General features: G+C 34.2%; 2 protein-coding genes and 1 long non-coding RNA gene across 4 annotated transcripts; all 3 read right to left on the bottom strand.

The window, feature by feature from the left end:
• Nucleotides 1-3,165: 3,165 nt before the first annotated feature.
• LOC132030296 (expansin-like B1) lies at nucleotides 3,166-6,756 on the bottom strand. Its single transcript, XM_059419868.1, has 4 exons — nucleotides 6,557-6,756; nucleotides 5,824-5,930; nucleotides 4,699-5,010; nucleotides 3,166-3,598 (listed from the first exon to the last, which is right to left on the bottom strand). Exons 1-4 carry the CDS (start codon nucleotides 6,690-6,692, stop codon nucleotides 3,398-3,400), a joined length of 756 nt encoding a protein of 251 aa, XP_059275851.1. The 5' UTR covers nucleotides 6,693-6,756; the 3' UTR covers nucleotides 3,166-3,397.
• Nucleotides 6,757-15,555: 8,799 nt separating this feature from the next.
• On the bottom strand, nucleotides 15,556-16,141 carry LOC132030295 (uncharacterized). 2 transcript variants are annotated; one of them, XR_009408023.1, is made up of 2 exons: nucleotides 16,003-16,141; nucleotides 15,556-15,870 (listed from the first exon to the last, which is right to left on the bottom strand). It is a non-coding gene; the product is annotated as an uncharacterized LOC132030295 (long non-coding RNA). The 2 variants fall into 2 exon arrangements; XR_009408024.1 differs by having other exon boundaries at nucleotides 15,962-16,125.
• Nucleotides 16,142-16,634: 493 nt separating this feature from the next.
• On the bottom strand, nucleotides 16,635-24,034 carry LOC132030293 (ATP-dependent Clp protease proteolytic subunit-related protein 4, chloroplastic). The gene is made up of 8 exons (XM_059419867.1): nucleotides 23,707-24,034; nucleotides 20,372-20,575; nucleotides 19,690-19,745; nucleotides 17,852-17,978; nucleotides 17,586-17,663; nucleotides 17,289-17,402; nucleotides 17,085-17,200; nucleotides 16,635-17,012 (listed from the first exon to the last, which is right to left on the bottom strand). The coding sequence occupies exons 1-7, from the start codon at nucleotides 23,968-23,970 to the stop codon at nucleotides 17,129-17,131; spliced, it is 915 nt and encodes a 304-aa protein (XP_059275850.1). The 5' UTR covers nucleotides 23,971-24,034; the 3' UTR covers nucleotides 16,635-17,012; nucleotides 17,085-17,128.
• Between the last annotated feature and the right edge of the window lie 1,722 nt (nucleotides 24,035-25,756).

The raw sequence follows: 25,756 nt of genomic DNA, 5'->3' as shown, positions 1-25,756 counted from the left end.
TCTGGGTTTTGCTGTTTGCAGGTAAGTCCATCTTTCATTGACTAACACGTGACGACCTTGTCGGCCATGACTCGTTTGAGTTGAGTAACATGTAATGTACGTTGGTGCCGGGCCAACAAGGCCGGTGCTGGTCTCACCCCTCTGTCTTAGGATGTGACAATGTATAATTGTTACTTTAGAACCCAATAACTTAAACGAATTAAAATTCCAAACCCATAAACTTCAAATCTTGACTTCGACTCTACTTCTTGTCTAACGGGGATTAAGAATTTCATATGGAGATAAATGGTACTTATTAAGGAGTGTCGTGTAGGAGTTCTTAACATTAAAGTACTTTCCAAACTCTTTTGATTTTGGAAAATATCCATCATTTGATAAATAACTTTTTTTAAGGATAGAGAATAGATACTTAAGTAGTTATAAGTAGCGCTCACCATGTTACATCTCGGAAATTTCGGGTTTGTTGCCTTGTGAGTAGGCTAACGTGAGCTTAAGGTGATTATGAAATCCTTACGAGATTAAGGAGAGTACTAGATAGCTTAAGGTGCATACTATAAGATTTCGAAGTCATACAAATAAGTGAAGTTTAGTTTGTAGGAGGAAGTGAAATGTAAGTCGTGTTCGGAAAGATTTTCGCTATAATTGAGCTAATATTTAGTTAGAAATATCTTGAGGGGCTGCTATAGGACCTATTGTATGGTTAATGAAGTGTTATATAAGTGCCAAGAAGGTTCCACGAGGATTGGAAGTCAAACGAGTCGACGAGAATGAAATTCAGAAATTCCTAGTTGTACGGCCATTTGTACGGACCGTATAAATTATACGGCCCGTATAATGGTCCGTAGATTGCTTCCAGAGAAGGGTGATCCCTGATGGGATTATACGGTCCAATTATACGGATAGTATAAGTTATACGGCCCGTATAATTGGCCGTATAATCGGGTCGGGCCAGATTTTTTATTTTATAAACATAGCCGACCCTCACTTTATTTTTCATTTCCCACTTCCTCTAAACTTTTCAAAGCTCTAAAACCCTTCTCTAAGCATCTTACACTCAAACCGAAGAGATTACAAAGATTAAATAGCAAGAATCGAAGTGTTCATGTGTTAGAAGGCTTCCTAGGGTTGGTATATTTCAAGATTTGCTTGGGTGTTGTAGCTAGGGTTTTGCACAAGTTGATATCTTTCTCCAAAGCTTGTTCCTATGGGATAAAAAGGTTAGTTTTCATGCTTATTTCATGTTATTAAGAATGCTTGATTATAGCAAAACTTGAGTAGAAGAAGCTGAAGGTAGGAAATGAAGTCTAAATGTAGCTTTTATGATGTTTTTGAGTAGTAAGCTAACTTAAGTTGTGATTCTTAGTATGATATGGATATAATCTTATTATGGAAGGTAATAATAGTGATGAGGAAGCGTTGTATGAAAATGTGCAAAAGTTGGCATGAAGTTGCTAGCATGAGTTGAGTATGAGAATGATTATTGAAGGCTTAATGTAATGTGATTACTTGATTATGATATTGTAGATATTTGGGAGTTGTATTGTAATATAGTGGAAGTCGATGAAATAGGGGAAATGCTGCCCAATTTTCTTTAGATCATGAATTATTCTAGTTTGGGTTTAAGAGTATCATTAAGGCTTAACCATGGTATGAATCCTTCTAAATGTAGATTTCTCAAGCTTCGAAGGTGAACATTAAGTAGTTTAGAAGACGACGAGGTATGTAAGGCTAACCCTTCTTTCATTAAGGCATGATTCCTTTGCTATATACCTTCTCATGTGTTCAAAATGTTTTCCAAATGACTCCATCCCTAGCATTACTAAAGCACATGATTCTCAATACTTTCATGATGCTATTACCTCCTTTATATGATAGTTGATCCTCTAAGGAAAGATGTAATGAGAATGATGATGTTGACGATACTGATGGACTCTCATGTATACGTGTATAAGCATGTATGGCTATTATGTAACACCGAGCTTATATGGCCGGGTATGATATTTATCGCGCGCACACCACTGCAGTTGGGTACGGATAACACTGAGCCTTGGTAGGGCCAGGTATGTATAACACCGAACCTTATCATGGTCGGGTATGTAAGACACCGAACCTCTATGGTCGGGTATGATACTTCTAAATGTATGAATGTATGAAATGGAAGTTTCCCATTAGAAAGAGGGTAAGTAAATATGACGAACGTCGCTAGAGGTATACCTAGCTCTTTCATTTCGTGATTCGTCTATCTTATGTTATTTCTTATGCTTTCATTATGTTATTGATTATGCTTTACATACTCAGTACATTATTCGTACTGACGTCTTTTTGTTTGTGGACGTTGCGTCATGCCCATAGGTGGACAGGGAGACAGACTTGATCCATAGATTACTTGTTCAGGGACTGCATAAAGGAGCTCTATTTCATCCGGAGCTACAGCTGTTGGTATTATTCTTTTGTGTACATACATATGGGCATGGCGGGGTCCTGTCCCGTCTATATGATGTTACATACTCTCTTTAGAGGCTCGTAGACAGTTGTGTATAGCTAGATGTCCTTTGGCCTTGTCAGCCCACATTTTGTATATTATTTTGTTAGCCTTGTCGGCTTGTGTATATGGATATGGTTATTGATGTTGATGATGTTCTAAATGTGTCATTGCCCTATGAGATTAGTATTACTAATGTATAGAAACCATGAGTAGGCCATGTGGCTCAGCTAGATATGAATATGAGGGTACGATGGGAGGTGCCCGGGTGGGTTAGCACCGGGTGCCCGTCATGGCCCTCCGGTTGGGTCGTGACACACCATCATTTTTCAATCCTATCTTTGAAAAATAATTAGTACTGTATCATATAGTTTCAAATCTCGGTGGTGATATTTCATGACAATATTCTAGAGTTTACATGCGAAATTTGAAACTCTATGATAATGATTATTTTTTAATTATAAGGGCTGAAAAGTAACTATTTGTGAATTTTTAGGAGTAATAGCCCGTGGGCAACTGCATTAGAATACGTGATACCACAACTCAAATTATGACTTTTCGGTCACTTCATTGTCTTCACGTGAGACATTGATGAATATATTACTACTGGGAACATATCGTGAATCGATTATCATATTGTACAATCTAAAAGTTTAGACATGTACTGCAAATAAGAAAAAAGATAATTAACATTTTGACAATTTATTTATATCACCACAATTCATCAATCAATACACATACATTCAACTTCCTCATTTTTCTTATTCTTTTTTTCATTTACTTGTTGAATCTTTTGGTAAAGCACTAAAAGGAAAATGCAATCACAGGACATTGAAAAACAAAAACTGAAAACAATATAAGTAGGAACCACATATATTCTAAAGAAAGCAAGCCAGCCTAGCTAGTGTGGGGAATTTAGTCGAGAAGAAGGTAGGTGTCATAAGCAATGCCAGCCTTCCATTCATCTGGAAGAACGTCGTTCAGCTGCACCCACTTGGCTGCCTCACCATTGAGGGTGACTTGAACCCTGAAAGTGATTGATCCTTTTGGTGGATTAGCCATGTCCCATACTGCTCCATATGCCTTTCTCATCCCCCTCCATTCCTTGCAATCTGCCTACAAATTAATTGCCCAATGAGAAAATATATTCGCACATTCAAGATTTGAAGTTTTGGGTTTCTAGGCAATCTTAAGTTGATAGTATACAATAATTATTGGCTATTCACAGTGAAATGTTTATAAAAAAGTAGTTGATTTCTTAATAGATATACCGTATATAGACAAAAGTTACTGATTTCATATGAGCCTGTAATTTATAAGCTAGCTCCACCTATGTGTGCACAAATCTCACCCGGTCTTGCAACAGGAAAGTTATCTTACTTTAGGCTACTAATTTTAAGTACTTTTATTTTATGAACAATTACTTGTTATTATCTTTTAAGTGATATAATTGTGTAAAAGTTCTTTTCGGGTTGCTATAGTTACAATACTAATTACTATTTTCTCACTGAATTTTTCCCTGAAAAATGTTCAGTGGCTATTTTCCAATGAATGTCGGTGGGAAAAACCTAAATAGTAATGTTTTCATATGGAAAAATTATGAAGTTTCCCACCGTGTCAATGGAAACATGATTCCACTATGCGTTTTCCCAGTGAGATTGTCCGATGGAAATGAGGTGGGAAAATCATGTCTTATAATACAAATTTCCCATTAATATCGGTGGGAAAAACCTTTGTTTCTAGTAGTGTTAAAAACTCTATTGTAAATTATAAAATGACAAATAATGGGAAAGAAATAACAATATGGTTTTTTAAATATTTAGTACATGCGGGGCACTCTCAACTTAGAATTAACGATGTTCATGTAAATTTGATTGGAGAAAATATAAGAAAGTGGTATTATATTAAATAAGACTTTGACGTGTTTAATCCGAATATCTTGGTTTAAAACTGTAATTTCATTTCAAATACACCATATTATCTTCAAAATTGTTATGAACACTATTGCTATAGCGGCCAAAAAACCACCTTGCACAAACAGAGGTGGACTTTGGAGGCGTTTTCTAAGTTCAATTGAACTCGTTTTTGTGCTCAAATTATATGTATGCATACAAAATCTATAATAAGATCGCATTCATATTAAATTCATTGACACTAGATTCTAGTTAATTTCGCCTATGCTTACAACTCGATCAAGACACATATGTAAAACTCACCTGCCAAACCTCGACAGCTTCAATGTCAAATGCACCACTTTGGTAGATTGGTACAATAGCCAAATAGTTACAAAACCTGCTGTGTTCATGAACTTTAATCATTAAATTGTAACCATAGTAACGACAAGGAACCCTTCGAAATTCGACGTCAACAACTCCATAGGCCAACAAATGATTAGCCATTCCAGGTGTAGCCATGTCTGAATAGGCACTTACACTTAGTATAAAATCTGTATGATCTCCTTCACCATAATCTGTCACTACTATTTTTGTTCCCTCGTCTGTGCAATGACCTGGTATCTTGCACCTAACCTGCAGTTTGAAATTTACCGAATACGAAACCAAATTAAAGGATGGGAAATGAAAAAAATGATGTTTTTTCAGGCGGTCAATAGTTTAAAAAAAAAAATTAGTGTAGGCTCGTGAATATGTTGGAGAAAGTGTATGTAAAAAGAGGCAGGGGCGGATTCAGAATTTGAACTTTATATGTTCGAGTTCGAAATTTTAGTACATATAGTCTATTTGATTTATTGGATTCGAAATTTATTATTTGACTTATGTAATAGATTTTTAACACATACATGGTTTGAACAAAAATTATTGTATTTGGGTGAACGCGTACCTCGTAGACTAAATTCATCTTGAAGGGATGAAGAACCTCAAGTGGAATTAGAAAGACACGCAAAATAGTGATTTAACCATCAGACTACTACTGCTTCAATCTCGAAAACGGAGAATTTTGTTAGGGAAAAATGAAAATATTTGTTTAACTTTTTTGTGTTTTTTTCTCTAACTTTTCATAATCTCTTGATTCCAATTTTTTATTTTAAAAAAAATATAAAAGAAAAAACCCTTCCCTTTTCCACTCTTTTTAATGGTCAAGTGGATGTCATTTTCATTGCTTTCTAAAAGTTCATTACTGAAAGGATTATGTTTAGTAAAGTTACTATATGGAATATGATTAGCCAATAACTAATTGAATATATCGATTGTTTTCTCTTTTCGCTAATGGATGGTTCTAGGACTGATTTTTTTTTTTTTTTTTTTTTTTTTTTTTTTTTGGTGAATGCATATAGAAGACGACAAGTGGTACGTATAAAAGGATATTTATATAACTAATAGTACCTGGTAGCAAGCACCACAGCCAGTTCCATTCTTGTAGAGCCTAGAGACTCCACTCACTTTGCCATCATAAATTTTCCTCCCAAATTCACCAAATCCACATGCTCCACCTGTTTTATTTTTGTAACAGCGACCACACTTTTAATTACCTTAACCTTATACCATAAATAAGTAAGAAATATATATATTAGAACGCGACGTACTAAGATAAAGTTTCTACTTATATATATACACAAACAGATATACACACATACATACATACATACATACAAAACGAAACAAATAAAAGAAAGGCAGTTATCTTTATTGTGTCATGACAATCTCACTGGAATTACGGGAACCTATATATATATTAGTATAGTATCGAGGTCCACGGCTAGAACCATACATGCAAGTTTCCTTGCATGCGGCATGTGGCTCGTCTGTGCTTTCCGAGGTGCTATTTGAGACTCACCATGGGAGAACGGGATGAAACTTCACACTTTCGTGTTTCTTAGTATCATCCAAATCATTTGTCACCTATACTATATTTAAACATCATATTATGAGCATGTTTTGCATGTAATAGAACGTTTCAACCTGCTTTTAACCCGTCCAAACTTAATATGAAAGAACTGTTTGCCACTACTATGGACGTGTGACGGTATGAGTATCTATCTTGGATGGAAAACTTTTAAAAATGTACGAAAACAACAATGAAAATATTGAGGAGAATATAAAAATAGAATATACATACTAGGGGTTCCATAGCAATCGGGGCTGCCATAATAAGTTGCTCTACTGTAGAGGGAATTGGCTTCTTGGCTATAGCAAATTGTAGGAAATATTATCAGTGTCACAAGTAGAAAAATGCAGTGGCAATTGAAACCCATAGCTAATGCTAAAGTTCAAAACTAATAAGACAATATCAAGATTAATCCAAGAAGTGGATGGGAAGTGATGAAATGAAAAGGCTCTATATATATAGTTGAAGATATGTACTATTGAAAGCAGCCACATTGAGGGAAATATTCTTATTTATTTTATTTTATATAATAAATTTTTTCTTTATGATTTCTTCCACTAAGCAGTAGAGAAGCAAGTGGAGGTTAAGGATTTAGACTCCATACATTAAGATTGTAGAAGAAGACACCGGTATTGACTCCAAAAGACCATTTAATCATGCTTTACTCGAATTAATGCCATGTTATATGATATCATGCAAAGTAACAAAAAGCAGAATTTATACAACTAATAAGGGGTATCTAATTGTTTCGTACTACCCGTTTATTTTCCAATTACTTAACCAAATAACTCATTGCTTACGTTTTTCAGCAACCACTAGCACATGTTGTCCTCTTAGTGACAACAATAAATATCTTTACTTGCCCTTTTAGTATGAGCATTTTAATGTTGCTTGTCATCGCATGAGTCACTTCAGTATTTTAAATCAATGGGTGTGTATAATGCCACTGGACCAATCACTTTTTTGTAGCAACAAAATGTTTTGGGAAGTTGAATATAAGCCTGGATTCGGAGGCACTGGAATTGGACAACTTTTAGAACTATTACTGAATTCATGGGCAGGCTGGCGAATTGAAACATCTTAGTCGCTGGAGGAACTAAAGCAAAAGTGACTTTCGAAAATATGAGCGAATACAAGCAGCCTAAGCCAAGAAAACGAGGTTGTGGGCAATATAAGCATATAGCTAGCGTGTTGCTACACCAAACAACGTGCCGAATGTTGCACTCTTAATGACGAAAGTCCAGCGGCCGAAAGCATCACATGTGACACTATTGTATATATATATATATTATTATATATCGAGTCATTAGGAGTGTGTGTACTTATTAGGTTAAAACAATCCAAAGGTACTTTTATTAAGATCTATGGTGTGATACAAACTCATCTATGGTGTGATACAAACTCCGCACAGGTTTTCTCAAAAGTTTCCACACCATCAAAATTTTAGAGTATCACTACACTTTATACATATATGCCGCCTTTTTTTTTATTTCCTTTTAAATTACCAATATAAAAATTTATTCATATACACTCAACAGTACCCTCATCCGCTGCACCCTCTACATACTAAAATCCCTATGGTTTTAATCATCCCCAACAAGTTCCCCAAGCACTTACTGGAAAAATATTAGAAAGGAAAAGAAAATTAGGGAAAAAAAAAAACTGTAGAATTGGTCGAGTATCACACTTGATGATGAGGGAATGGAGTTCCCAGCCTGCATCACAAGTTCTGTTTCGTTCTTTAGATTATCGAAACTAATGTGAACATCATTTTTTTGAATTTAAATTTTTATTAGTGTGATCAATACCGAAACTGCATAATATGTTTGCAGTTCACTGTCTCAAACGACAGTAATCGCATTTACTATTAAAGCCATATTATCAAATACATTGACTTTTGATTGGTTAAGCTAGTGTACAGGAAAATATAGGTTGCCAATAGGTATCTAGATTTCTTTCGTCCTGTTTATGCTCCAATGTGTCTAAGAATCAGTAGTGCGGCGGCCAAGGGATATAATTTTGAAAAGAAAAAAAAAATGGAAGAGAAGTATAACTGGACTTTTCAGTAAGATTCTCTCATAGTTTAGTGCCTTCATAATCCTTGATTATGTCATAACGTGTCCTTGTACTAATTTACATTTTGAAAAACGTAATCATGACGATTGCCCACGAAATCCTATCACTCACAGCCAGTAATATTTGCTTAAAACGCAAGCCAAACTTGAACCAATAGACATGCTCAAAAACCAGATTACTTTACTAACATTGTGCAAATCATTCAATTAAATAATCGAAAATGGAATACTTGCTAAGAACTTCAAGGTGAATGTAAAGTGATATTGCAGGTATGAAATAGTCCTTAATTGCAAAGAGAAAAAATCGAACTTTGCCTTTATATTATCCGAATTTGTTCAATTTTGCTCTCTATTATATTTTGGTCCATTCTTGTTGTCTCATGTTTCCCTTGCCGTTAATGGAGTTCCAACATGAAATTGGTGTACTTCACGTGTCAAAATTCTTCGAAGAAGGTTCAAATTTACTCGTCTACTTTTTACTATGATTTGAAATTACTTTTTGTTATATTTCATATTGGAGCTTCCGAAATCAAAGGCAAAAACGACACCTCTCCCTAAAGACCAATTAGATTCAAAGTATAACGGATGGTAAAGTTATTCAATCTCGAATAATACACTAACAGACGAGCTTTTTCCCTAAGGATATGCTTTGTCCCTAAGGATATATGCATAACCTTATGGTGCCCAGGACCAGAAGGCCAAAAGGCTTAGAGCCTTGATGAAATCCAAACACCCCTCAAGATTTGCTTACTAAGCAAGATTGGATTAAGTTGCCAGATCAGAATATAGCATTGAAAGACTAACCAATAAAAGCAATCGGGCTAATAAATTACTTGAAAGAACCCTGTATCATGTTTGGTTCAAACGCACTAAAAACCTGTCAAATGAAGTAAATGCTCTAGTCATATCCAATGAGCTAATAACTAAAGAAAAAAAAGAAAATACATAGAACTTGACAGCAAAGTATGAAAGCAGACTCAGAATCTGGGGGGAAAGCACTCAGGTACCTTATTTATTTCGTTATGAACTTTTTGCGTGGCTACTTGAGAGAAACCTAATTGAATACATATTGCTCTATCAAAGATTAATTGTAGGTGACTTCCAATATTTGTCATCCACTTGGACTTTTCAAAAGCGCTATTATTTGATTGGTGTTCCTCTATTCCAATGCATTGTCAATTGTACAGTGGTTATTAAGGTTGGAGATTATCATGTAATATAGTGACCATATAAGTGACATAGTTAACTGAGTGAAAATAGCTAATGAATATATCAAGCGCTGAAAAACATTTTTAAGTGTTAAAGCTTACTAAAAAAAGGAGGTTGAAAGTAAGCTTGTTCTTAGTTTATCGGAGGAGTTTAAATTAACTCCTCCCGATCATACCTTTCCCGAAATCATAATACCACTTACATGTTTGAAGTATAACCCCTTTTATTTAATTGGTTGAAAATTGAAATATACTTTTCTTATAGAAAACAAAATTTAAACGTACTTATACACGGTAAAGGATGAACAACGAATATTGTTATTGTATAGGAATTAAAGATTTTGTTCTAGGAGGAGTATTCGGGAATTTCAAAAAATAAATATACACAAATGATAAAACTCTTAATCAAATCAAAAGTGGTTATTAACTGAATGACAAAGTTGATGGGGATCAACTTATAACTCGATTTTAGCTTAGAAACACTATACTTGAAAACATTTTTGTTTAACAAATGCGAAATAAGCCAAAATGTGATTCTATCCTCGACTGATCAGCTTATAAAACTTGCTGAAATGCCCTCTTTTATCTTTTATATCCTCTTAACACGAAAAAGTTGCACGGTTTGTCCTTCAAATGGGATGGTCTTTACTTTTTTCCCTTCAAAATCAAACATATGCCTAGGCGAGCATAAGTATCCGGCATAACTTTTGAAATATTATAATGTGAAAATATAAACTTATGCCCCACAAAAAAGTTATTTGTCTTGAAAGACAAAAATTAAAGAGCAGCACAAAATAGGGGGAAAAGTGCATATGACCCTATTGATATTGGAAGTTGGAAACTAAATAAATACTCCATCAAACGTGTAAGCTTCCAAACAAACTCCACTCATCCCCAAGACTAACAGATTAAATAATTTATTAATTGATCAAAACCATTCAAAGAAACTCTACCTGAAAACCATTCAAAGAAACTCTACCTGAGCTAAACAATAACTAAGCTTCAATTCCAAATAAGTCAGAGATCAACTATATGAATCCTTACTGAACACAATTCTTCTTTAAGCTCAAATCATCTGATCTTCATGCCAAATAAAATAAAACTAACAAAATACATTTAAAAATATATATAAATAATAGTAATAACTAGGGGTTTACAAAGTAAACCGACAAACCGCACCAAACCGATAAACCGAATCAAACCGAGAAAAAAACCCGACTAGTGGTTTGGTTTGACTTGGTTTGGTGTTAGAAAACAAAACCCGACCATAATTGGTTTGGTTTGGTTTTAACTCAAAAAAGTCAAACCGAACCAAACCAACCCGACATTACATGTATTCAATTTTTAAAATATTTTATACATAAAAATATTTATTTGTAAAGTAATTTATAAATATTTCTTAAATTTTTTAAAAATTTTTATCTATTATCATATTATTCAAGCTTGAACTTAGAATTTTGAATGTCAATAAGTTTTATATCCTATGGATGTTAGTAACTCAAATAAAGTCAAAACCAAAACCAACTCAACACTAATCCTAACAAAAGAAATTCAATTTACCACTAAAAATGACAATAATGTTGGATATCTATTATTTAGTTTTGCATAATTGATTTAGAGAGTAAAAATGCATAACTTAAGTTTTTTTTCTTTGTCATATAATTAATACTTATTTTAGCATGACTCAGTATTTTTAGATTATGGTCATTTTCTTTTATGGCTTGTTAATTAGCAATATTTATTTTAACCGATTATATTAGCTTTTGTTGAATACTGTGTTATTTTCTTAAGAAACACCTTAATTATATAATTGTATCTTACTAGGACTAAAGAAATATTTAAAGTAAAAGTTATATGTTTTGTATCAAGACTATTCCGAAAAAAAACCCGAAAAATCCGGAAAACCGAACAACTAGAGAAAAAACCGAACAACCCGAGGTTGAAAAACCCGAATTTTTTTAGTTTGGTTTGGTGTATAAATTTTAAAACCCGACGCAATTGGTTTGGTTTGGTATTTAAAAAATCCGAACCAACCCGGTCCATGTACACCCCTAGTAATAACAATGATGATAGTATTAAAAGTTGGGAAAGCTACACAAACTATCCATAAACACCAAAATAAATACCCGTATCTACCCCTTCTAAAAGCTAATTACACGAATGCCTCTTCGGCACTAAATTATTAGCCGCATATTCATGCACAGTTTTGATTATAATCATGAGTTTTGTCTTTATGCAATTGGATATTTAATGAGGTAAGGATTGAAGCCACAACTTTGTCTTTATCCTTTAGCTTTTACTATTTTTTTTTTTTCATTATTTTCTCTTTTGTCTTTTTTCTTTTGTTTTTTCCTTTTTAAAGATAAGAATACTAGCTAATTAATTTTAGACTAATAAAATATAGGAAAACTAAATAACTAGACTACAACAAGAAGTAATTAAGAAAATACTAAAGTCACTAATTTATTTATTAAAATTTTAATTAATAGAAACTATATTTTTATGAAAGTAATTCTTTTACAAATGAAAACAAAACTTATATTTAAATGGACCCTACCGTTTTTTTAGTTTTTCTCAAAATTAAAATTTGCTAAAAATGATATAAAAACTAAAATATTAAAATTAAATTATTTTGTTGTATATCTTTTATAATTATTTTTTTGAACGAATGAATTTGTCCTCTATGATACCCTATCAGTATATAGTATATGATATATACCATGTGCGTATCATAGAGGATTGAGGAGTGTTTTTTAAGAAGAAATAAATCATTCATCTATGATACCTTATCAGTATATATTATATACCATGTGGGTATCATAGAGGATTGAGTTGTGTTTTTCTTGAAGGAATGAACCGATCCTCTATGATACCCTATCATTATATAGTATATTATATATATACCATGTGGGTATCATAGACGATTGATGAGTGTTTTTCTATAAAAAATGAATCATTCATCTATGGTACCCTATCAGTATATGATATATACCATGTGGGCATCATAGAAGACTGAGTATTGTTAGAATGAATACGTCATCTATGATACCCTATCAGTATATGATATATATCAGGTTGGTATCATAGAGGACTGAGCATTTTTCTTATAGGAACGAACTGTCAGTCTCCATGATACCATGTCAGTATATGATATACCATGTGGGTATCATGGAAGACTGAGTAGTATTTTTTGAAGGAATGAATCAATTTTCTATGATGCCCTTTCAGTATATGATATATACCATATACGTATCATAAATGATTGAGTTGTGTTTTTCTTGAAGGGATGAATCAATCCTCTATGATACCCTATCAATATCATATACCAACCTAAAGGTCATATATGATTGAGTTGTGTTTTTCCGAAGGATGAATCGATGCTTTCTATAATACCCTATCGCATAGATATATACCAAGTTTTGTATCATAGACGACCGAGTGTTTTTCTTGAAAGAATGATCACCCAGTATGATACCATGTCGATATATATATATATATCGTGGGTATCGCGTTACTTTATACCGCAGAAGTATACTTCAAGCATACCGATTTGATATACTATATGCTAGAACAAATTGTTTTTTTGGTTTGAGAAAAAAGCTATATATATATATATTTGAAAGAAATGAAATTAGAGAAGGAGAAAAAAGTAAATAAAATCACCATAAATTAAAAAGAAGAATAAATAAAAATAGCAAAAAAGGTGAATGAAATTGGATTATGGAGATATAAAAAGAAAAAAAAAAGAAATATGAAATTAAAAAAAAAAACGAAAAGAAATGAGGTAGAATTAAATTGGAATCAGATTATGGTGAAAAAAAAAGGGCAACTTACAAAAACAGCTACCTTTTAATAGCTTCTAACAATTTATAGCTACTTTTTCTATATTTACAAATCGTAGCTAGTTTTTGTTGTATTTAGTTGTATTTCGCGTTTTTGAAATATAGAGAAATACACGGAAATACAAAATCTGGGAGAGTTCACATTTTTGAAATATACTGAAATACAAAATCTGGCAGAGTAAAAATAGGCTGTATTTATGGAATAGATTCTCTTCTTTCATTTTAAATGGTAAGTCAAATTAAATCAACCATGTATGACGCATAACTGTCGAAGTTCCATAACAACTCACGTTTTCTCTCTCCAAATTACTCCATTCCAAACTTTTAGAAATACTTCCAAATACAGAAAAATATACACTGAAATACAATGAAATATGGTTGATTGTTTAAGAAATATAAAATTGTAGTATGTGTATGTACAATGGAATACAATGAAATATATCAGAAACTGTTTCAGAAATTAGAAATACATTGAAATACAACGAAATATACTGAAATATATTTCCCAAGATTTTTCATTTCACTGTTTCTAACCAGCATCAATCATAGCTGTCCAGCCAACATTATCCTTAGTAGAAACCAGACGAAATTCATCCATTACCTTATTCACCAACCCATGATCAAGATAACATGATATCGTAACAAGAGAGGCAACAATATATCTTTGAGGCATTTCATCAAACACCTTCTTCGCATCATTATATCTCTAAGTGCCATACTTACTTGAAAAGATTGTAACTGAGCATATGCATATCTTAACGAGAAGGAAAAAAAATATTAACACGATTTGCAGGAGTAGTTGAGTTCCAACATATTTGAGTCGCATTTACATGTTGGTAATAACTCCAAGAAAAGTAGGGAATTGAAATCAACTTCTACTAGATCATTGAATCAGATATATACTGTGCAATCACAAAAAGCTTAAGCTTTATGGTTGTGATGTTCATTATTCCAAATCCGATCAACTTGCTCGACAACCGTCTAGATCTGAGAAGAAGCCATGGATTCTGGCATCACCGATGGCAATAGGAGAGAGAATTTTTTTCTGGCATCACCGACGGCAGAAGAGCCCCTTAGCCGGCGGCGCCAAGGAGATGTCGGAGCCGAGGCGGCAGGAGGGGAAAGGGAAAGAGAGAGAATTTTTTAGGTATCCTATAAGATGATAAATGTGTAGTGAGGGAAAATAAAGAGGCATACGTATTTCAAAAGTTACTGGATTAGTTATGAAATGTAATTTTGAAAAAATAAAGTTACAAAAATTAAATAAAAAAATAAGGTAGTTATTATTCATAAATAAGTCTTAAAGGTAGCTATGACAGGTAAAAATTCCAAAGAAAAAAATGAAAAACAGCGTGATTTGGGGGAAAAAATGAATGAACAAAAAAGAAGAAAAAAACAAGAAAAATGAAAAAAGAAAAGAAGATAAGAAGTGGAGAAATAAAAAAGAAAAGAAGGAAAAATAGACAACTACTTATAAAAAAGCTACAATAAGTATAAAGGGTAAATAGTTTTAGAGGTATGAAAGTTAAAAAGAGCATGAAAGGATAATTATTTTGTGTGTAGTGGCATTGGTGTTTTTTCCCCTTAAAAGTTCTCTATATTTATGATAAGATCAAAATACTACTAGAAAAGCAATATATTTAAAGTCGACTTACTAACAAGACTAAAACCTATTCCCAATTAGTAGATATGGCCTATATGAACCTTTTTCTTCCATGATGTCCTATCTTCACCAAAGTTTGTAAAGTGTCTGCAAAATTCTATCAACAACCGTGCATTGCCCATATGCCCCTTTCCCAAGTGATATTTTATCATGCAAGTCAAGGCAAGTTGACCATCAAGTCATAGACCCCCTCAAATTCACATAAGAATCACAAGGAGGAGCATAATGAGTTTGCAACTGAAATCCCTGTACTTTGGCACCATGTATGAAAGATGAAACAGAAGAATAGATCAAGAAGCTGATAGCAAGCACCAAGAGTACCAAATTCTTGGACAGTGACCCTAATGGGGTTGAACTGGTGAAGCAAAATTGCACTTTCCCTGAATGGGTCCAATCCACTATGAATAATAATCTACACACTTGTAAAGCTTAGAGGCATCAGTTATAAAAGTTCAAATTCAACCCGTCACTCCTTAATATCTGCTTCATACACTTGTCGTTTTAGGATAAATGGAGACGATCAGCTGTAATGATTTTAGAAGCTTAATCAAGAAAAAGTCAAGAGAGAAAAAATTGTAATCATGAAGCTACTATCAACCAGCAAAAAGAGAACAATCAAAAGTAGTTGTTGCAAGTTGTCAGGCATAGAATCCCCACCAAGTTAATCTAGCAACTGTTTTCTCTCCAGATGTCTCTCTTCCCAAGTTTTGCCCCAGAAGAGAGGCAATTATTGAAATGGACAAATGGAGACGATCAGCTGTAATGATTTTAGAAGCTTAATCAGGAAAAAGTCAGAGAGAAAAAATTGTAATCATTAAGCTACTATCAACCAGCAAAAAGGGAACAACCAAAAGTTGTAGTTGCAAGTTGTAAAGCATAGAATCCCCACCAAGTTAATCTAGTAACTGTTCTCTCTCCAGATGTCCCTCTTCTCAAGTTTTGCCCCAGAAGAGAGCCAATTATCGAAATGGATAAATGATGACGATCAGCTGTAATGATTTTAGAAGCTTAATCAGGATTGCCATTTTAGGATAAATGGAGACGATCAGCTGTAATGATTTTAGAAGCTTAATCAGGAAAAAGTCAGAGAAAAAATTGTAATCATGAAGCTACCATCAAGCAGCAAAAAGGGAACTATCAAAAGTTGTAGTTGCAAGTTGTAAAGCATAAAATCCCCACCAAGTTAATCTAGCAACTGTTTTCTCTCCAGATGTCTCTCTTCCAAGTTTTGCCCCAGAAGAGAGGCAATTATCGAAATGGTGGGGCACCCACGAAAATAACTAGTAATTTCAGTTCTAGATTATGTAATTGGTCAAGCTAGAGCGTCTCATTCAGTTAAATAAATATGGGAATCATCAGCATTAAGTAAGTGGTGCAGATGGACGAAGATTTTTGCAGATGCAAACATCTGTCTGATTGAGGATGTGAACTTCATGGAGTGATGGAAAGATCCAGAGTGAAGATGATAGTTTCTTCGCGAAGAAAACCTTTTGCTAGCCATTGTTACAAAAGAAAATGAACTAAATGAAGTAGTTTGATGCTGCATCATTCAACAAACAAATATTGGGTCTAATTGTTTCACCTTTCTAAGGTCTCCACTTAACAAATTGGTGAACAGACTTGCAGTTGGAATATTATACTGAAATGTTGGAACATCTAATTAAACATTCTGAGTAGTTCCAAACTTTACACGCGTTCTATAAGCTACTCCATTGAGCTAACCCAGAATGCAGAATCTAAGTGACTAAGATCTGTATTAAACAAGTACAGTAGCTGTACCGGTTGGTAACCGCTAATAAAGTTCGAGGGAATCTGTAGAATAAAGGGAGCGTTCATGATGAGGAATAGCCTTGTTGATGAATTGCCAGTGAAAGGTAGATGCCAAACGTCACCCTGGGCCTAGAAATGAATTTTAATGTTTGAGATTGTTTACTTTGCAAACAAAACTAATATTAGTTAAGTGAAGCGTACCTCAATCCCTGTGGTTTCATGGCTAATGGGACTTTTGATTCCTTTCAGATAAGTTGGGCCTTCTTCAGATCAGATACAACTCCTCTATCTTCTCTTCCCCTCTCATTGTATAGAACCTTTAGACATTTAAGTTAAAATGTGAACTGCAGGTCCTTTCATATCAGGAAGCAAGTTGAAAAATTGATAGTTACTTAATGGTGATACCTTATCAATAATTCCATATTCTACTGCTTCAGAAGGACTAAAGTACTTTGGACGTCTTATATCTGCTTCAATCTCCTCAGGTGATTTACCAATATGCCTTGAATACAATTTCACCTTAAAAATAAATGTGTAAAGTTAGAAAAATAGGCTCATTAATATAGTGCTCATCTTCAATCCTTCAAAAATGCATATCACAAGGCAGAAAATGAATATCCTTAAAAGTGGCAAAGTTGTCCCTTGAACTTTGGTCACAGTAAGTAAGCAAGCACTAAGCTTAACAAAATCTTTAAACAATACCAATTCCGCTTTGACATTCTTTACTTCTTTCCGCATGAGCTCAACATCTGTTGCTTGACCCTGAAACCGAGAAATTGGCTGCAAAGATATATGTGCATTAGCAATTCCATCTTTAATATCTGTCATGGTTATGTGCATGTAAGATTGCGATGTTTCAGAGGAACTCAGGGGACAGGTTATAGAGAATATTTTTAAATGATATAAACAAGAAATGGGAAGTAAATGGGGAGAAAGGAAGACAGGAACAGTAAAGGCCTCCAAATGACCTGCTTAATCATAATTGTAGATGAGGGCAATGCGGCACGATTTCCTTTTGCACCAGCTGCTAAAAGCAAGGCAGCTTCTCCCCATGCATTCCCAACACAGAGAGTAAATATAGGTGGCTTGACGTATCTGCAGCAAAAAATGAAGGTGTCCGTTGTAGATTGCTAAAAGAAACAAAGGAATCCCAGAAGAATAAGTCTATCATTAAGTTCCTCAAGTGTAGCGCAAGCGAGGGTATGAGAGCAGAAATTTCAGAAAGTGTTGATGCTGAGAATACCTAAAATAATCTACATAAATAAGTCTTTATGTCGACCATTATTGTAATTAAAAAGCCTGTCTAGTTTTCACACAATATTACTTATTTTGCTATGTGGGATTTCACTGGGTTGTTGTTGTTGTTGTTGTATTACTTATTTTGCTACTCCCTCCGTCCCAATTTGTTTGAAGGTTGACCAGTTTGGGAGTCAAACAGTTTTTTCTTTGACTTAATTTTAAACATAGATTCTTCGAGTATTTTATAATAAAATTTACATATTTGAAAACTACATAAAAAGTACTATAAGTCTGCATAATTATAATTCACAATATATGAAAATAGTTGGAAAAAATCGTAGTCAAGAAAAGAGTTGTTTGACTCCCAAACTGGTCAACCTTCAAACAAATTGGGACGGAGGGAGTAATAAACATCTATACAAAATGTTGAAATGTGTGAACCGCTGAGTGTATAAGCTTAATATTTTAGAGATTGGACACTTCATTTATTCTAGGTCCGGCATGCCCCCTCACACACAGCATGGTTCTTTTTCTTAGGTTAGGCATGTGCAAATATTTTTTTGATAGGTGGTGAGACTCAAACCAAGGACCATTGCTTCTGCTTTAATACTATGTTGAACTGTGTGAACCACCTCATCCAAAAAACTTAACTGTTACAGAGGGGACAACTTTATTCATTCAGTTTAGATCCTTAATATAAACCTTAGCTGAATAAAAAGATTTCAATAATGGCTATAAATTATAAGTTCGGATAACAAATGGTTTAGTATGAAAAGAAGAGTCTAAGGTTAAATTTTGGTGCAAGCAAGGAACACTTCAAACGTCTTGTGAATTGTAAAAGTGTCAATAGGAAACACAGGCAGGGATTGCTCATATCAACTGGAGACCTACATTTTGTATTGCAATACACTGGTAAAATACTACAACACTTGGGTTTTAACCATCCACCCTCTTGTTCAGAAAATACCAATTTTGGTAAGCTAAAATATGTTGCACCCTCTTCCCTTGTATACATCATCTGATTTCTAATCCTACAAATTCAGTTGCCAAATTAACTTAACAGTTTGTGTCTTGTCATGTGATTTATAAGAACCAACTAGAATATGGCAAGAAAGCAAGCACTATGGCCCCAGTCCTCTATCCCAATTTACTCTGAGTGAAGATCCTTCTGAACAAACAAACAGAACCATACTTTTCCGCAGATCAGCCTACCACAGCTCTCTCATTTTCTGGTGCACCTTTATCACATCAACTTATGACTTGAGAGAGGCTTACCAAGGTCGAAACACGTTTACATCTTTTTCCTTTCTTTTTTCCTGGTAAAGATATATTAAGAACGACTGAAGAGTCCAAAATAACAACCGGAAAAACTTCAAGGATCCATTCTAAATCTATCTTGTTGAAGAACCAAAATCCTATCCACACAAAAATCTTACCATTCAGGTCTTTTATCACAGGATCACTATCAGAAAAACAAATTAGTAAAAGAAAAACAAAAAACAACACTAAACAGACGTCTTCAAATATGACTTGAATAAGCAAAATGGGTAGAGAAGCAATATGTAACCTCATAACATCATATATAGCAAACGCCTCTGTCTCATAACCCAACTTTTCACCATCCTGTGAAATAGAAAATTATCTAAAAGTAAGTATGATAAAACATGTTCGAATTATATGTAATCAGAAGTAAACAAGGTTCAACTAAGCCTATTAGAAACTCAAACTGAGCTTACAACAGCTAAATGATTAGGATCTCAAAATGTGCTTCCGGTGAAATGAAGGAGATCGCAATTTACTTTCATAGAACTGCCCCTATAGTGCATTTCTGAGACTAGAAATGCATCATGGGTAGCTTTCAGATGAATTGTCAATATCATACTCAACTTCCTTGAAGTTGGAAGAATATCAGCATCAAATTGGTAAAACAAAAGGGTCTTAATTGTTTCTAACATGAACATAACATAGATCAAGCACAGTGCCTGCAGCAATAAATTTTAACCCGTTCAAGTTTATCTTCTAGCAAGCAATACCTATAGAAAAACCTCAGAGTAGCGCCTATTAAAGGAAATGAAACCATTATCCATTTGATACATTTAGACCAAACTTCAACTTCTTTTGTAAAACTATCTCGTTAGAAAACTAGCGAAGTAAATTTCAATATAACAAGCTGAACATTTGACCAGGCAATCAAGGACACAAGATAATAAAAGTACAAGACAAATAAAAAGAAAGCAACGAGTTTTAACCTTGGTTGTTCCAGTAGAATTTACATAAAGATAGATTGGCTTTTCCTCATCCTCATACTGAAGGTAAAGAAATTCAGCTAGTATCAATTCAGTCACTGATGGAACTAGAGACATGCCCAAGTAAACAATTCGGTTCTTATACAAGTAAGATGCTAAATCTGGAGGAGGTTGCTCCCATGCAGTTCCCCTTGAGAAAGGAATAACCTGTCACCAATAATGTGGACATGGTTAGAGCATTAAAGTCAGAGTAGAAAATACCTATACAACTTTCCGTTCAAAATTCCATCACATTAATGGGAAAACAAGGTACATACAGAAGTGCTCTTTTTTCTTTTTGATCCGTAGTTATACATACAAAAGTTTGTGATATTAATGCATCAACAGATAACAGTTGAAAGAATACTTCCTCCAAGCTTGCTGCCGCCACTACTTTCTATTCTAATGACCCAAAATCTTAAAGTTAATCGAGAAAGTATCATCAGCAGTTTTTCCAGTGGATAAGAAACATATAGCTCAATGAATTGCAGATCGTTTTTCCAAGACATCATACCAGTTTGAAGGGAGTTCCTAAATAAGCAATGGTAGTCACATAAAACTGCTCCACGTTCTATTCTTCTTTATCCTAGTCCTATCTATTTTTCTCTTGTACGTCTGCAATCATTAAAACTCTTCAGTGAGCTCTTTTATTCAGGCCATACAGCCACTTAAAATTCTGAAGCAGCCCAAAATAAAAATGGACCAGGCCTGACCATGTTAATATTTTTTTTTAATTTGGATGAAAAATGTAGGAAATTTATTAAATAGTAGCAAGAAGGTACTGAAAATTTACAACTGAAAATAGAGCATCCTTCTATAGATTGAAGGACAGCATTAAATGTAACAGTGAGTCTAAATCAGAAACAATACTCTTCTTACTCCACAGATAGAGACTTCTAAACATCTGGCCTTTACAGCTGAAATGTTGTCCCTCCCCATCACTAAAGCACCTATTATTTCTCTGCATCCTAGCATTCCAGAATATGCAATTAGAAATAGCATTCCACAACTGTCTGCTGTCATTGGAAAAGATCTGTTTATACCGGCTGCATAGAGCAAGCTTGATACTTCCTGCCATGACCATTTGGTCCATGTTTCCTGACCATTTTAATCTACGAACGGCCTAAAGTTAGATAAAGCTGCTGAACATTAACTGCAAAGTTTGGAGTTTAGTTTGGCAATAACAATTGCCAGGTGGAAGAGTTGTCACACAATTATTGGATGTTTTCTAAATTTTTATGTCCCGGACAATGGGAACTCCCATCGCCTATCATCTTCTAAACCTGATTTACAATTACTTCTGATTATCCCTTCTTTAAAAAATGAGCATCACATGCTTGACTTCATATGGACAATAGGTCAATAGCATAATATAGCTTTGGAGCTTAACCACTCATCCCCATAATATCCAGAGTCCAAATCTCTCAAAAGAAAGCACTGACTATTAACTTCTTCCCTTTTTTTTATGGACAATTAATTTAATTTAAACAACTAAACTCCCTCTCCATAACCCATAAAGCTCTTCGACATATTCTTGGGTGTTTACAGTTTCATTTGAGCGGTTAGCATCTAAATTCAATTATTCAAACAAAACCATCCTATGTATTACAGAAGAAGAAAAAACCAGAAAACAAAGAGGCGTAACTCTTGTCATCCGGTATGACAGTTTCATTTTCCTAGTTGACTAGTTCATGTTTTGACATATGTAAAACATCTTAACTTGTACATGTATATTGAAGTTAGCTCAGTTTACCATTTTCTTAAAATGTTTAGTTTACTTCTTGGATGCCTTAAAATGGTTGGGACTTGGGATCTTTTGATATTTTATTATTTTACACATATTATCAGAATCCACTTTACAGCACCTTCTTGTGCTACTATGATAAATAATACACACAAACCAAATCACATGAATTACCATAGTTTTGAGTTGGCAATTTCTACAAAACCAAACCAAGCAATATAATTTGGGTCTTAGACACAAACTGCCAAATCACTAAGTGCCAACATTTGCTTTAAGAGGTTATCATATCCAAACAACTCAGGCAGATGAATTACAACTTACAAGTTGCTATATTGTTAGTTTTTTCTATAACCCCGGTCAGTGCTCACATCGACTATTCCACCAGGTACGTGCGACCTTTCATCAAAACAACTACATAGGTACCAAGTAACTCTACGCACCAAGACTTATAGATGGGAAGAAATCACCTACATCTGTTTTTATTTTAATTTTGGGGGGATGGCAGGGAGGGACTCTCCACTTGGATTTGAACCCTGGTCATCATGGTTTTCATCCCATGGACTCATTGAGCAATCACAGTATGGCAATACTATTTAACAAAATCCTCAATTCCGCCCGAATGTCCACACTATTTACTGAACTAATTTTGAAAAACAATCTCCTAAGTGTGTCTTTTTTCTATTTCTCTATCAACACATAATTACATGTGTAGTTCCTGCATTATGATAGCATACCACATTCTAATAACATATTAGTTCCACCACAGTAAACATCTATTCATCACAGCAGAACTTCTCCCTAAGCAACATGTCATGTTAAAGTTGTCATCTTTAAGAATCTTCCTAATTATTCAGATTTAAAAAAAAAAAACATATTTGTCTATGCCTCAACCACTAACAGCTTGTTTGGATGGTTGTTACCCATTGTACTGTATTATGTTGTTAGTTTAAATCCATTATTTATTTTGATTGTTACTTAAATTTTATTGTATCGTACCGTTAAGTCCATCATTATGTAACGACTAAAAGTCCCATTTTATGTAACAACCAATTTGGTGTGATCACGCCGTGACCTATTTTTTTTTCTCATTTGTCTCTGTTTATTATCTAATAAACATATATTATCCTCTACCTTACCTTTTTATGATAGCTCTACACCATACCCTACTTTTCTCGTAATCCTTCAAATTGCCAATGTCTGACATTATGTAACGACGGAAAATGATACAATATATTCAAACATTGTTATTCATCAAAACAAACAGTACAGTACAATAATCCCTCTGTCCCAATTTATGTGGCACTACAGTACAATAATCCCTCTGTCCCAATTTATGTGGCGCACTTTTCTTTTTAATCTGTCCCAAAGAGAATGTCCCTTTTCTATGTTTAGAAACAATTTAACTTTACGAGATGATTTATCTTTCTTTTCTTAAACACAATACAATATAATGCGATACATTATGTAACAACCATCCAAACGAGGTTTAATTTGAGTTGCAAGCAGAAAGAACACTAGAGTACAAATTGGAAGTAAAAAAAAGGTAGTTAGTTACCATAGTGACAACGGCACGTTTAGGGCGAGAGCTAGAGGAAGAATTAGGGTGAAGAGAATCGGGTCGGATTCTCTGACCCGAGAAGTCCGCTAGTACACTGCCGCCAACAAAAGGGGAGATAAAGCTGGTGGATAGAGAACATTTCGGAGACGGCGAAAAGCTGAGGCTCCGTTTAGGAGCAGCTGATGCACGGCAACTCGCCGGAGATGATAGCCGGAATCCTGTCGCCGGCGAGAATTGGGAAGCAATAGTCACAGCTTCCATTGTGTTTGAAAGTTGAAACTGAGAGAGAGTGAAGAGTGAGTGAACGATTGGATTAGAGTCAGGGGATTGAATTGATAGAGACTCGGGTTAACCCGACCCGTTTGGAACATCGGATTATTATTCATTTTTTTGTGCGGATTGTCCTTCAAACCCACTGCTCTTTAATTTTTGTCCCTCAAAGTAGGGCTAATACCGAAAACCGAAAAATCGAACCGAACCGAACCGAAACTTCAACAAACCGAACTAGTTTGGTTCGGTGTTTGGTGTCCATCGTCAAAAAACCGAAACCGAAATAGCCGAACCGAAGTTTGATAAAACCGAACCGAAAAACGCGAACGCACACCGAAATTTAATACATTAAAAAAAAAATTAAAATAGTTCAAAGCCCATTAAGTTTAAAGCAAAAAAAAACTCAATTGTAATAAGTCCTCTTTTGCATTTGTATCCCTAATTTTTCACTTCAATTGAAAAAATCAAATAGCCTTAACAAAAAAAGGTAACTAGGATGATTCTTTAGGATTAATGTATGTCCTTTATGTGTTTTCTTAATTATTCTTACGATATGTATATAACACCTAGTAATCCTATGTCATGATTATAGTTTTTTTTTTTTCCCGTTTGTTTGATTTTGATTTCAATTTATCCCATGTTTAATTACTTTTGAGAATATGAACTAAGTCAATGGAATCGATTCTAATATTATATTAAAAAAACCGAATTGAAAAAACCGAAACCGAACCGAACTTTAAAAAATCGAAACAGAAAGATCCAACCGAACTAGTTTGGTTTTTTTGTCCACCTTCAAAAAACCGAACCCGAAATAGCCAAACCGAAAAACCGAACGCCCACCCCTACCTCAAAGTGGCGGTCTTTAATTTTTGTCCTTCCCGTAATACCTCGAGGTTCTGGATTTGAATCCTAGCTTAGTAAAAAAAAAATTGCAAGATAGAGGTTTGGATTAGCAACCTGTGGTAGAGTTTTGCATTCAAAATTTTGCCTGAGGCCTAACTATGGCTCAAATAGGCTTAACTTTGCTACGAAACTCTGTCATATGATTTATTTATTTTTGAGTTTTGAACCTTAAGCCTTACGGTATTAAGCAAAGGACAAAAATTAAAGACCACCAATTTGAGGGACAAAAATTAAAGACCAGTGCCTTGGAAGGGTGATCGTGCAAATGACCATTATTATGTATGTGATGGGCTAATCCAATTTCGGATAATTTTGTGTTTGCGGTCCAGTCCAGGAGATCCATAAGCGGGGGAATTGCATAGATAGCCAATTTCAGGACCCCATTTGAATTATAGCCAGAGTTCTTAATCTTTTATAAGTTTAGACATTCACGCATGAAGTTTGGCTTTTCGAAGCCTAAACTTCAGGCAATTTAAAAGCCACCAAACTTAAGCCATTTTTGCATGGACTTAAGACACATATGATTGGAATTTAACCATTTTGCTCGAACTCAAGGCACAATTATCTTTTTCCTGAACTTCAGCCTTTTTTGCATGAAATTTAGCCATTTTTGTCATAAGTTCAGTCATTTTTATATGAACGTAAGACACATACATCATAAATATAGCCATTTTTTGCTTGACATGCAGTCATTTTTTCCAAGAAATTGCTTTTTTCGACTTTCAATAATTCAACACTCAAATTACTTCAAATGAGCTAAAATATAGAGCCAAAACCAAAATGAGAAAATCGGACCATACTGAATTTAATTTAATTTAATTTTAATGTATTTTTTAAAAGTGACTCTAAAAATGCCGAACTAAATTTTCTTAAA

The sequence above is a fragment of the Lycium ferocissimum genome, chromosome 9 (assembly GCF_029784015.1).
Source record: "Lycium ferocissimum isolate CSIRO_LF1 chromosome 9, AGI_CSIRO_Lferr_CH_V1, whole genome shotgun sequence".
In the NCBI taxonomy this organism is placed as follows: Eukaryota; Viridiplantae; Streptophyta; class Magnoliopsida; order Solanales; family Solanaceae; genus Lycium; species Lycium ferocissimum.
This window is presented reverse-complemented; position numbering and strand designations above follow the sequence as displayed.

Bases quoted from the DNA above. Each gene is read 5' to 3' on its own strand.
- LOC132030296 (XM_059419868.1), bottom strand. From the start codon at position 6,692: ATGGGTTTCAATTGCCACTGCATTTTTCTACTTGTGACACTGATAATA. The intron at 5,931-6,556 runs GTATGTATATTC...AAAATAAAACAG, and splicing joins CGATTGCTATGGAACCCCTA to GTGGAGCATGTGGATTTGGT. The intron at 5,011-5,823 runs GTACTATTAGTT...TTCAAACTGCAG, and splicing joins GCTGTGGTGCTTGCTACCAG to GTTAGGTGCAAGATACCAGG.
- LOC132030293 (XM_059419867.1), bottom strand. From the start codon at position 23,970: ATGGAAGCTGTGACTATTGCTTCCCAATTCTCGCCGGCGACAGGATTC. The intron at 17,979-19,689 runs GTTACATATTGC...TTTTTGCTGCAG, and splicing joins GCTATATATGATGTTATGAG to ATACGTCAAGCCACCTATAT. The intron at 17,664-17,851 runs GTCATTTGGAGG...ATATCTTTGCAG, and splicing joins CTACAATTATGATTAAGCAG to CCAATTTCTCGGTTTCAGGG.